We start from the raw sequence: 12263 nt of genomic DNA, 5'->3' as shown, positions 1-12263 counted from the left end.
CTATATGAGTCTCTCGGTCCATCCACCTCACTACAAATAACTCAATTTCGTTTTTTTTTATGGCTGAGTAATATTCCACTGTATATATGTGCCACATCTTTATCCATTCATCTGTCGATGGACACTTAGGTTGCTTCCATGTCCTGGCTATTGTAAATAGAGCTGCGTGGACATTGTGGTACATGACTGTGAATTATGGTTTTCTTGCCCTATTCCTTTTGCACATTCTCTTCATCTGGAGGTTGGAGGGCTGGTCCTGGGTCTTTTAAAATTGACTCATTCTCCATGCCCAGCTATGATGGGTCCCAATGGATATGGATACAGATACTAAGGAAAGATTTTTATTTCTATTTTACCACATTCTAATTTGTTTTTCAGCCTAGAACATAAAGATTCAGACAGGCATACCTGTAGTAACCCCACACAGGCAGCCAGAAAAAGCAGGTAAAGATTCATCTTTTCCTACCAGCAACAACTTAATCATAATTTGCATATATACATTTTTTTAAAAAAACACCTAGAGAACCACTGGGCATTTTATAGATAGAATTTTTATTAACATGGTATCCCTGAGAGGCAGATTAAGGTGTAAACACTGTTCTGCTTTACAGAAAGGGAAATGGAGGCAGGTTGACTTACACATAAGACATTTGGAACCAGAATTTGTATCTGTTGGTACCACAACCAGTGCTTTTCCCACAAGACTATACATAGATATACTGAAGACAAGTGATCTCATTTTTAAAAACACTATAGCACACTTCCTAAACTATCTCAGATCCCGAGGCATTGCTTTAGACTCGTGTTTCTTGTATCTTCCTGTCTGCTTAGGCAACATAATTGAGACACCATCTCCCCTTAATTCGTAAGAGTTAGGAATTAGGAAATTCCCTCAGCACCAGAACCCTAACTAATCTTTCATCTACCACAGTAAGCTATGGATTATAGAAAATTCTACCTCCCCACTTCTCTCTCAGATCTCATTCCCATCCCCACTCATTCAATGTGACTAATGATGCAGCTACTTATCCCAGGCCTTGGCCATCACTCACGTTCTTCTTTCCTCTGAACTGCCCATTGAAGTATCTTCTTAAGATACTGGTTTCTGACCTTCGTCTCCCATAGGAGCTAGTCCCCTAAGACTGCTCATACTTCTTCCCCAGTGCCAGTCAGCTGTGTCCTTGTCAGTAAGCACAGCACAGTACCTGATTTACTCTGGAGGATGGGAGCCCATCTCCTGATCTGCCTGGCACTCCATGTTTTAGCTGAGGCCAGTCCCTCTCTGCCTTCTGCACGGCCCATATCTTGCTACCTCTCCAATTCTGTGCTACTCCAAGCTTTGTCTAACCTTCCTTACAGTCTGTCCTTTGCCCTCTGCTCCCTTGCTCCCCAGTTTTCCCATTTTTCACCCATTCAGCACTCAATTTTGCAATGAGTTTTGGAAAGTTCATCCCACCCAGTAACCTTCCCTCTGAGCACTTCCTGCTTCATGAAGCCTTCCTGATTAAAGAGAAGAAAATACCTCTTAAATTTTTTCCAAACTCTAATGCATCAGACCTCAAGTTTTATGCATAGTGTTACTACCTAGCTTTCTAGATTTCTCTAAAACTGTTGCAGCTATACATGTGCACTATTTGTCCATGTCAGTGTCATCTGTTTTAGTTTGTAAGGAAGAGGACAGGGTCTGTTTAACTTGTGCTGTACCTGCTCATCATACTGCTATGAACATGTGGGCAATTAATTCAATACTATTTGATCATAAAGATCAGAATTACACTTGCATTTGAACAGCTGCTTTTAAAAGTAGATGTATACAGTTGAATATGTGTGCATGTGTGTGTGTAAGTATTGTCAACTCCACTGACCACAGATAATCTGTCCTCCTTACCATTAGGGTAAAGACTTGTTGGCAGAAAGTGGTCTGTTTTCCCAGTCCGTGGGAATGTGGCAAGTGGCCTCTGCGCATTGCAGGTCAGTATTATGTCCACAGGGTGCATGACACTAGCCCATGTGTTTAGAGTGTGTGGAATATGGACAATTCCCTCTTGGCAGTTCTAACTGCTTTCCCTGTCACCGCATCCAACTGGCTTGCTCTTTAAGCTTCTGGACCACAAGGGACACATGAAATTCTGATGAGATGGACCAGAAAAATAAAATCACACCAGACGCTGTAAATACAGTATTTTTCTATTCCAAAGCTTCTAGAGCTTGGAAGAAACTAAGAAATCCAGGGTTCACACCTCAATATTTATACGAGGTTTACATTGTTTCCCCATATAGCACACCTAGGTTCTTGACAAAATGACTTATAGGTCAGAACCAAATTGAACACTTAAACTCTCCTTTAAGGTAAAGGAAGAGTGTGCATGACAAATATATCATTCTGAGCACGGGGTTAAGTGAGCAGGAAAAGTCATTCTTCTTTGCATTTCCATTGCTATATAAAGAGCTACACCCATTCAATGAGAATTCTTACTACTTCTCCATGAAATGCTGCTGTGATGGGTTTTTCTAGTTGAAATGCAGTCTATAACAGGATGAGTAAAGAAGGGTGCACGTCACACTCATAGGATCTACTACTGTGTCCTCTCTATTAAGGGAACAACATAGGCACTGAGAGGGAAAGGTGTTGCCGTCAATAAAGGCAAGGAGAGGGAATGAAATCTTCCTTTCATTCTTAAGATGCTTTGGGAATTTGACTCTAGATCCAGAAGAAACATAGGAACGAACAGTGGGGTAAATTCTAGAGTATTTCCTAAACTAGTCAGACACAAATTAGGAGATGGATCTCACTATTGGAGGACTTTTCTAAACAATTTCAATACATGTGATGAGACTGTTTTCTTCATAGATCCTCAGGGGCTTACTTAGGGGCTGGCTGTGAGAGAAGCTTTTCTCGTGTATGGATCTCTCGGTGCTTATTAAGAGCAGAACTTTTACTGAAGCACTTGCCACAGTCATGACACCCATAGGGTTTCTCTCCTGTGTGGGTTCTGTGGTGTGCACGTAAGTCAGAACTCTTACTGAAACTCTTTCCACAGTCAGGACACACATGGGGTCTCTCTCCTGTGTGTATCCTTCGATGTGCACTAAAATGAGAACTGTTATTGAAGCTTTTCCCACACTCTTCACACTGATAGGGCTTTTCTCCTGTGTGGGTTCTCTGGTGAATGATAAGGCTTGAGCTCTGGTTGAAGCGTTTTCCACACTCACCACACTGATACGGTTTCTCTCCTGTGTGGATTCTTCTATGGGTGATGAAATTTGAACTGTCACGGAAGCTTTTCCCACAGTCAAGACATTTATAAGGTTTCTCTCCAGTGTGGATTCTCCGGTGTCTAATGAGGCGTGCACTCCGACTGAAGCTTTTCCCACAGTCAGCACATTTATATGGATTTTCTACTTGAGGGGATATCTGATGCATGAGATGGGAGTCTGGACCAAAGCTTTTGCCATATCTGAGATATTTATAGGGTCTCTCCCCCAAGTAAGGTCTCTGATGACTTAGAACTTTACCTAAACTCTTCTCTGGGAATGTTGGTTTTCCTCTTCTCTCCCCTGGGGTCTTCTCCCACTGTCTTCCTGATCTACATTCACTCTCAATGCCTTTACCTTGATTAAGATGCCGGGGAATTTTCCTCTCAGACCTTGCAAGTAACGTCCTGTGTAGTTGTACTTCCTCAGCAATATCCCGTTTTAGATTCTCTTCATTCTCAAATCCAGCCTCAAAACCTGACATAAGAATAGAATTTTAAAAGTTATCCATTTTCTCAGTTAAGTACCAGGGTAAAGCAAGCATCACATTAGATGATTAAATGTAAAAATTAGGGAGCTCTAGATCCCAAATAACTACCATCTGTTAAAATTCTGATGTTTTACTTCTCTAATGGAATCGATGCTCTGTGGAACACACTTAAAGAATGCTGATCTAAAGAACTTTTGGAAAAGAAAACTTATTTATCAAATGCCCAAGCACTGTGTTAAGTGCTTCACTGTGGTACTTCATTTACATCAACCTTATGAGGTAGGTCTTAACATATGAGCGAATTTACAGGGTTAAGTAACTTGCTCTAAGGTACTCAACTAATAAACAACATAGTCTAGATTCACATACATATATATGTGTGACTCCAAAATCAGAATAATTTTCCTCACAAGGAGGGAAGCCATAATGAAGTTTGGGGGTTCTTTTTCTTATACAGTAGCTGAGATTCAAAGGATCAGTTCCCTCAGAAATCTCAGACTTTTGCATAAGTGTGTCTGAAGAAAGAGGTTATCAGGTTTTCATATATGTGAATAAAGCAAGCATACAGCTGGTTTACAAGCTGAAACTAGAAGAAAAAACAAATGAGAATGAACTTTAAAAATCAACTTCATCCATCTATGGGTATATGACATGCTACTTGGGAAGTGTAGGCTTTCAGATTCCCTGCTAGGTAAACTGCCTAGTAACCTAGCAGGTCACATGCAGATGATGGCTAGTTTACAAAGTCTGCAGCCATCTCAGATTGATGCTGTAGTGTGAGGAGGCAGGTCAAGTGAATAGGGGATATAAACTAGCTGCTTTATAATAGACAGGAAACATGGAGAAGAGAGAAGGTGGTCACAATAAGAATCCATGAGAGCTGGGTGTAGAGGCCACTTCTGGTCTTCAATCTCATGATTTTTCTCCTAAATCCCACTGCCTTCCCTTTGCTATTTGCTATATCTACCTTAAGAAGTGAAAGGATCTTACCACTGGGGCTCTGAAATAAGACTGGAGCACGGGTCATAGCCTCTGGGGGTACCTCGGTATCTTCTTCATCATCTTCAGAATCTTCTTCTATGGCCTCATCTGCTTCCTCGGCTTGCTTCTCGGCATCGGCCTCACTGGTCTCCTGGGTGGGACACAAGGCTACCTCCTCTTCCCGGCCATCACTGGGCAGGGCAGCACCCCGGGCACTCACCAAAGCATCCATCTCTTCAAAGAAGGGACAGGTCTCTGGTGCTTGGCCATTCTTGACCTTCCGATAGCTGGTGTGGAGGCTTTTAAACTTGGTCCGACACTGCTCTGGTGTCCTAAGGAAGCCATATTCCCATAACCGCTCAGCTACTGCTCCATACAACTGGCTGTTGCGGTGGCAGTTCTGGAGGGCTTCATAAAACTGAGTCTCACTAAGAATTGCAAGGTAGGTCTTTGTCTCTTCATAGCCCCAGTGTACACCTGCCACCAGAAGAGAAATTTCAGCACCACTTAATCCAGGGCTTTATAGTCTCAATTCCTCAGTCCTATCATCTGCATCATGAAAAATCACCTAAGCTCGGGCTCCTAGGTGAAAAAGTAAAAACACCTCATGTTTCCAAAATCAATACAAACTCTCAGAATGTTCTGCTTCTCTATATCCTATATCAATTTCACAGAGACCTTTATAACTACATTCTGTTCCAAAGAGGCCTTTCCACCTTATCACAGTAACAATCGTTATGTACTCTGAGGCAGGTGTACAGAATGCATTTCCCCATTCTTCCGGTAATTCTGATCCTAATTAGAAAATAACTGGTATGGGGAAGAAGACCCACAATCAGTCACTGTCAGCCATGAGCCATCCCTAAATTCTCTGATCAATCTTTTTCTACCAGTCCTACTTCCTTATGAATTAAGTTTCCCATAGAATGACTCAAAATCCCAAGGAAGAGTCTCTTTAAGAATCACACTGCTGCTTAATCCAATCCCTTTTACGGCCCTTCTTCACTTGCCACAATCTCAAAAAAAGCCAACCCAGCAATAGCAAAGACCTGAAGGGTACAAGATAAGAACCTGTAGTTATGCACCATCTTAGGAGTGAAGGAGTGGCAGAGCCAGAAAGAGGAAGGAAGCAGAGCAGATAGCATCTTCTGGCCTGAACTCTGCTAATGCTGCAGGCCATCCCAGCTTGGGCAGTACTTCTTCAGGATGACTACAGGCTCTGCTCCCTGAAGGTACCCAAGGGAGAGGGAAGGAAGATTCTAAGAGCCTTCCTCCCACTTGAGAGCTAGCTGGAGATTACACCGCTTCCATTACCCTCCACTCACTGCAAGTAATGCAGCTAGCACATGTGCCATGTTTGTGATTTACCGAAATTTATTCCAGTGACAAAACGGGGAAAAAAAAATTTTTTTTTTTTTAATTTAGGCCATGCAGCATGCAGGATCTTAGTTCCCAGACCAGGGATAGAACCCATGCCCCCTGCAGTGGAAGCTCAGAGTCCCAATCACTGGACCACCAGGGAAATCCCAAAATTTTTTTTAAAAAGGAAAAGGAAGGGCTTCCCTGGTGGTGCAATGGTTAAGAATCTGCCTGCCAATGCAGGGGACATGGGTTCGAGCCCTGGTCCGGGAAGATCCCACATGCCGTGGAGCAACAAAGCCTGTGTACCACAACTACTGAGCCTGCATGCCACAACTACTGAAGCCCACGTGCCTACAGCCCGTGCTCCATAACAAGAGAAGCCACTGCAATGAGAAGCCAGCGCACCGCAATGAAGAGTAGCCCCCGCTCGACGCAACTAAAGAAAGCCCACGTGCAGCAACGAAGACCCAACGCAGCCAAAAATAAATAAATAAATAAATTTATTTATTTATTTTAAAAAGGAAAAGAAAAAGTCCAAGACAGAAGAAGACTAGAACAGAACAAAAGTAACAACATATAATAAAACATGGAAGGGACACATAACTGTTCCCAGTGGAACTGCAACTCTAGAGTAGTCCTGCTGCTGTGCCACATTTTCCAGTTGAGGACGCAAACTGTGAAATGGCCAGATAGCTGTGCGAGGTCACCCAGCTGATTAGTGGTCAGGGTTAGAAACGAAGTCTCCTGATTCATACTTGGTGCTCTTCCCATAGCAACATGGTTGTACAAATTACATCAACAGTAATAAGTGATATTTTAAAATGGTTCCACAGGCAAATATTTCAGCAGAGTGTTAAGCAAGGTTTCTTGCTGCAAGACTTCTTAGTCCTGTTAAAATGCCAATGTGTGTTGCAGGTCTCACAGAGGAAACAAAATGTTTCCCCAACTTTGGGCAGTCCTTCACTATGCTCTTCTAAGTAAAAAGGAACACATAATAAACTGACCTTGAGTTTGGAGAAGTAAAGATAAAACACCAGTTCATATAAGGTGCTGAACAAATATTAGGTCTCCTTAAAGATAATACAGTACCAAGTTTTTCTCAGCCTTCAGTGATTTTATAATCAGGAAAAAATATTTTAAGAAAGAAATGGAAGGAATGATACTCCTTTTCAGGAGTCTCGTGAATTCTCTGAGTGTACTTCTTTAAAATATCTAAAATTATTCTCTACTTACTATTAGCTCAATGATTTTCCCACAAAAGAGAATGAAATACACAGAGAACTAAGAAATGCCTCTGTTCGCTAAGTGACAAAGCTGGCAGGTGACTTTAAGCTTCCTGACTCCACATCCAGTCTCATAACTCCTCAGTCTAATCCTAAAACCCCAAGAAGAAAAGCTTACCACTTGGGCTTCGGAAAAGGACGGGTGTGGTGGACTTGTCGGGGTCCTGGGGGGTGGCCTCCTGGCCCACTTCCTCACTGTCAGACTCTTCAGCCATGGCATCTTCTCCCTCCTTATGCTGCCAGTCCCGTTGCTCTGGCTCCTCAGTCTCAGCATCACTGCCCACCAGGCCAGAGTGAGAGGCTGCCTCCTCCAGGCCATTACTGGGCAGGGCAATGACCTGGGCACTCATCAGGGCTTCCATCTCTTCAAAGAAGGGGCAGGTCTCAGGTGGGTGGCCACTCTTGACTTTCCGATAGCTCTTCTGGAGACCTTTGAACTTGGTCCTACACTGCTCCAGGGTCCGGAGGAACCCATACTCCCGGAGCCGCTCAGCCACAGCCCCATACACTTGGCTGTTTCGATGACAGTTTCGGAGAGCCTCGTAAAACTCAGTTTGACTGAGAATTGCGAGGAGAGTTCTGGTCTCTTCATAGCCCCAGTGCACACCTGCCACCTTCTCATCCTCGAAGCCCCAGTGATCCTGTTCCACCCAGCTTCTTCTCTCTCTCCTGGATGGTAACAGATCAGCATGCATTCGTTTGTCGCCTGTGTGACTGCCTCTTGGGAATTCCTTCTCCTTGAAGCCCAGATCTGGGATCCATGGCTCTCCTTGCTCCAACTTGGAGACCACACTGGATTTAGGAAATGGAAATCCTGCTTGCAGGGAAGCAAACAAAGGATATCATAGTTTGGACTGATCATAAAAAACATCTCTGAGTTCAGACCTGCCTTTTTTATCCAAGAGGCTTATAAAGCAAAGTATCTAAGAAAATGTTTTCAGAAAGTTCAATGGGTTGAAGAAAGTGGGGAAAAATACATGAAACCTCAAAAAATGAGAAATATTTTACTTTCCAGAGCAGGGTGACAAAAGAGGAAAACGTTCTGTTGTGTGTTCAGAGCAGATAATTCTGTTCCAAGTTGCTCCCTAGGTCTCCTAACCACTTGTAGGCAGGTCCTGCACTGCTGGAAAGTCACCTCCTGCTTCCTACACAGCTGACCAACGTGGGGGTTATTCCAAGTACAGCTCATAGCAGGCCCTCTGGATCCACGGTTCCTCCACATCTGCAGACTTACCCAACCACAGTACTGTAGTAATTACTATTGAAAAATATCCATGTATGAGTGGACCCACACAGTTCAAACTGACGTTGTTCAAGGATCAGCTGTAGTTCTCTACTTGGGGCCAGAGAATTAAACTCAGAGTGATTTCAAGGGGGAGACTGTCTTCAACTCTTCCATTTCCTTCACACTGAGTCACGAAGTTCTAAAAGGTTTTTCCCTTAGTATATCCTTTATTCCTACTGCCACCATCCAAGTCTAGACCCCTTACCTTCTCACACCTGGGTAACTGCAGCAGTCACTGTCCTACCTAACTCCAGGCTCTTACTTCCTCAGCTCACATGCTGTTTATATTGCCAAACCTTAACCTGAATGGTTACCAGGCATGGCCCGTTCAAAGCAGACTCCTCTCCAAAACACAGCACATGTTTATTCACCACTGTGTGCCTTTCCTTTAACTCCCTCCCTTCTATCGAAATTTAACCCATCAGTGCCCCCATGAAGCCTTCCCTACAGCCCTCCCTCGTCTCCCACTCTGCCAAACCCCTACTGTACTCACACAATTGAGTAACAAGTCATTGTTTGGCACTGTTTCAATACAGTTCAGTTCAGCACATATTTATGTTCATTTTTGTGTTCTCAATCATATTATAGGCTTTTTGAGGATAGGCACCTTTTCTCATTGCAGAGTACCCTGCAAGGTGTTGAGCACATGGTAGGTGTTTAAAACTGATTAATTCTGCAAGTCTGTGTGTGCAGTTGAGGGATTGCATCTGGATGACTAAACAGAGACCACTACCAGACTGGCTGAGAAGCCTAGCGTCTTAGATGATAAGATCAGAATTCAAAACAACCTCAACAAGTTGAAGTGATCAAAGAAAAAAACACACAAAATGGAGTTCTGCAGAGTACAAAGAAGAAAAACAAGTTCCACAAAATCAAGTTTAAGAATAAGAACTAGGCACAAAGACAATGGGGAAAGCTCTAAGAGACGAGGGAGTATCAAGTGAACGACAATCATTAGTTGAGTTATACAGAAAGAAAGTGTAGTGAAATTCTGAAGTAAAATTCTTACTCTGCTTCTACCTACCAGACCCTTACTGGAATAATATATATAATTTAATTCTCCACAACTAACATGCTATTTGGAGAACTTAAAGTTTCTAAGGGAGAGTAACAAAAACTTAGTAGGTCTGAAGAATGGAGCTTCTGGGGAAAAGCAGAAAGAAACAAATATAGTTTAATATGGAGAAAGAAAATGACTAAAAGGAAAATGTGCTTTCAAGTATAGAAAAGAATTTTTATCTAGAAAATACTGACGTAGTGTCATCATTACCAGGAGGAAAGAAATTTCAAGTTCTGGAAAAACTAGGGAGCCATCCTCTGGCAGACTTATCAAAAGAGGAAATATAAGAATTGCAGCAGAGAGCTAAACTATATGCCTTCAGGAGGTCCCCAGCACTGCATACTCTATTTCCACTCTTTCCTGAAATCCCTTTCCCACTCACTACTCCCAACCCTACTTCCCAATTTAGAATGGCATCCTATCTACCCATATAAATCTACTCCTCACCGCTCCTTTGAAAAGGTCTGAGCTTCTCCTTTGGGTTCATCTGCTCCTGTGGTCCCAGGTCTGGGTTTCTTGCCCTCTCTTTCTTGGGTACACCCCTGGGCTGGGGTTCCACTGACTCCTGCCGAACACTTAATAACTCTCGTGATGATTTCAGGGGTGTCATCTTCTCCAAGCGCACTTCCTGCCCCTTCACAGAGACTGTGACCTAGAAACAACCCCCATGAATTGTCACTGCAAGGTCATAATGAGGGGTATTCCCAGAGGAGATTATTTATTACCCCAAAAGAAATCATCCTTTTCGGACATGGCTAGGGTTGGGGTGGGGGGTGGTTAATAGTGAACAAGGGTCTTTCTTAGTCCATTACTGTTAGCTTAGAGCAGCTGGAACTACAAAAGAAAAAGATCAAAATAGTAAACCCGACTCCAGGCTAAAAAATAACTCCCCTTTCTTCCCTATTAAGTAAAACACTATGAAACTATGAATAACTCGTTATGATACCTAGCAAAGGTACACCCAGGTAGCATCTCCCGATAAGCTCTATCTGAAAAAGTTACCTAGTAAAGGACCAGAAGTATAAGCATCACCAAGGGAGACTGTGCCCCACTTTAAATCTGACTGGGCCTTAATTTGGCTTTTTATCCTGCCCCTGCCCAGTCACACACTTCTGAATACCCCCTCCCTGCTCACCGAACGTCCAGGTCTTCCAGGCTCTCTTTCTAATTCTTCCACCAGAGCCACTGCCTCCTCTCCACTTTCTGGACATTGCTTTTGTACCCATTTCTGGATCTCCCCAGGTAAGACGGTCAGGAACTGCTCTAGCACCAACAATTCTACAATCTGCTCCTTGGTGCGCACCTCCGGCCTTAGCCACCGACAGCAAAGTTCCCAGAGTTGGCTGAAAGCCTCCCGGGGCCCAGCTACCTCCTGGTAATGAAATCTCCTGAAGCGCTGTCGGAAGGTCTCAGAGTTAGTGCCATTCCCTCTCAGGGTGGGTTTGGCCATCGTTCACAGCAGAAAGCAGCTTCCCTCCACTTAAGGGTCTAGGTTCCACAGCTTACACCCATCTTCTCATGTCCTTGGAGAATCACCTGCAGATGAGTCTCTCTCTGTAAGAAGTTTCCTCCTAGGGTAGAGAGAGATGGCACTATCAGAAGGAACATACTCATATGTCTGAAGTCTTGCCAGAGCTGGCCTGACTTCACAGATGCTCCACGTAGCACCAACTTCAGGACAGCAAGCCAAAACCGAGCATGAAGGTGAGAGACCATTCAAAAGCTGCATTTCTGGGCGACTTGCAGGGCAGCCCAGGTAAGCAGCAAAGAATAGAAAGTACTGTCTGTTCCTCTTCCACCTCCCCCAAATCTGACCCACTGAAGCTCCCCCGACCAGTGTAGCATAGTGTGTTCGAACCATATGGGAGCTCGAGTGGTTCTAAAGGCATGTCACCATCCTGCTGAAGGCAACAAAAAGCCTCTGTCCAGCGGGTCGCAGCTGATCTCCCCCAGTACCTCCGCCGTCCTTCCCCAAGGCCCTCTCCGTCCGCCCCGCCCCCTCGGACTCCACCACTACCAATTCCCACCCCAAACAAAAATCAAGTACTGAATACTGGGTCTTTGTTCTCCCTCACAGCAAAAGTAACCGCTCAGTAAATAGCCGGGAACTACTGAATGGAAACCTCGCGCATTGAGAGAAGTTGGTTTGGGCTCCTGAAGCGAGGGCCGGGTGGGCTTGGGGAGAGTCCCACTGAGTTGGTGGAGAGTGGGAGTCCGAAGGGGCAGTAGTCATGGGTCTCCTGAGGACAAGCTCGGGTGCTGGCCAGGCGCTCCGAGGGCTGCAAGGTTGCGGATGCGGGGTTCCGGCCTCTTTGTCTTCTCTCTCTCCGGCCAGGTCACTCTCGAAAGCCGTCGTGAGCCCCTCCAGAGGCCTCCGACCGGGCTAAGCGCCCTGAGAGCACCCTCCGACCCACCCCTGGGAGCTTCTCCTTCTCGGGCTGTCACTCAACCCACCCGCATTTCTGACCGCGGGCTAGCCTCACCCACTCGGGGTAGGGCTCCAGCCCGGGTTCTCCAGCCTTCCAGTTCAGCTCCCAAACCGGAAGT

At 44.6% G+C, this 12263-nt stretch overlaps 1 protein-coding gene across 4 annotated transcripts; it reads right to left on the bottom strand.

Moving 5' to 3' along the window:
* Positions 1-533: 533 nt before the first annotated feature.
* On the bottom strand, positions 534-12262 carry ZSCAN29 (zinc finger and SCAN domain containing 29). 4 transcript variants are annotated; one of them, XM_032623237.1, is made up of 6 exons: positions 11840-12245; positions 10852-11287; positions 10164-10368; positions 7490-8185; positions 4736-5203; positions 534-3732 (listed from the first exon to the last, which is right to left on the bottom strand). In XM_032623237.1, the coding sequence occupies exons 2-6, from the start codon at positions 11164-11166 to the stop codon at positions 2864-2866; spliced, it is 2553 nt and encodes an 850-aa protein (XP_032479128.1). In that variant the 5' UTR covers positions 11167-11287; positions 11840-12245; the 3' UTR covers positions 534-2863. The 4 variants fall into 4 exon arrangements, with proteins under 4 accessions (XP_032479128.1, XP_032479130.1, XP_032479131.1 ...); XM_032623239.1 differs by lacking the exon at positions 10164-10368 and having other exon boundaries at positions 11840-12262; XM_032623240.1 differs by lacking the exon at positions 10164-10368 and having other exon boundaries at positions 12200-12255.
* Between the last annotated feature and the right edge of the window lies 1 nt (position 12263).

Source organism: Phocoena sinus, chromosome 2, assembly GCF_008692025.1.
Source record: "Phocoena sinus isolate mPhoSin1 chromosome 2, mPhoSin1.pri, whole genome shotgun sequence".
NCBI lineage: Eukaryota > Metazoa > Chordata > Mammalia > Artiodactyla > Phocoenidae > Phocoena > Phocoena sinus.
This window is presented reverse-complemented; position numbering and strand designations above follow the sequence as displayed.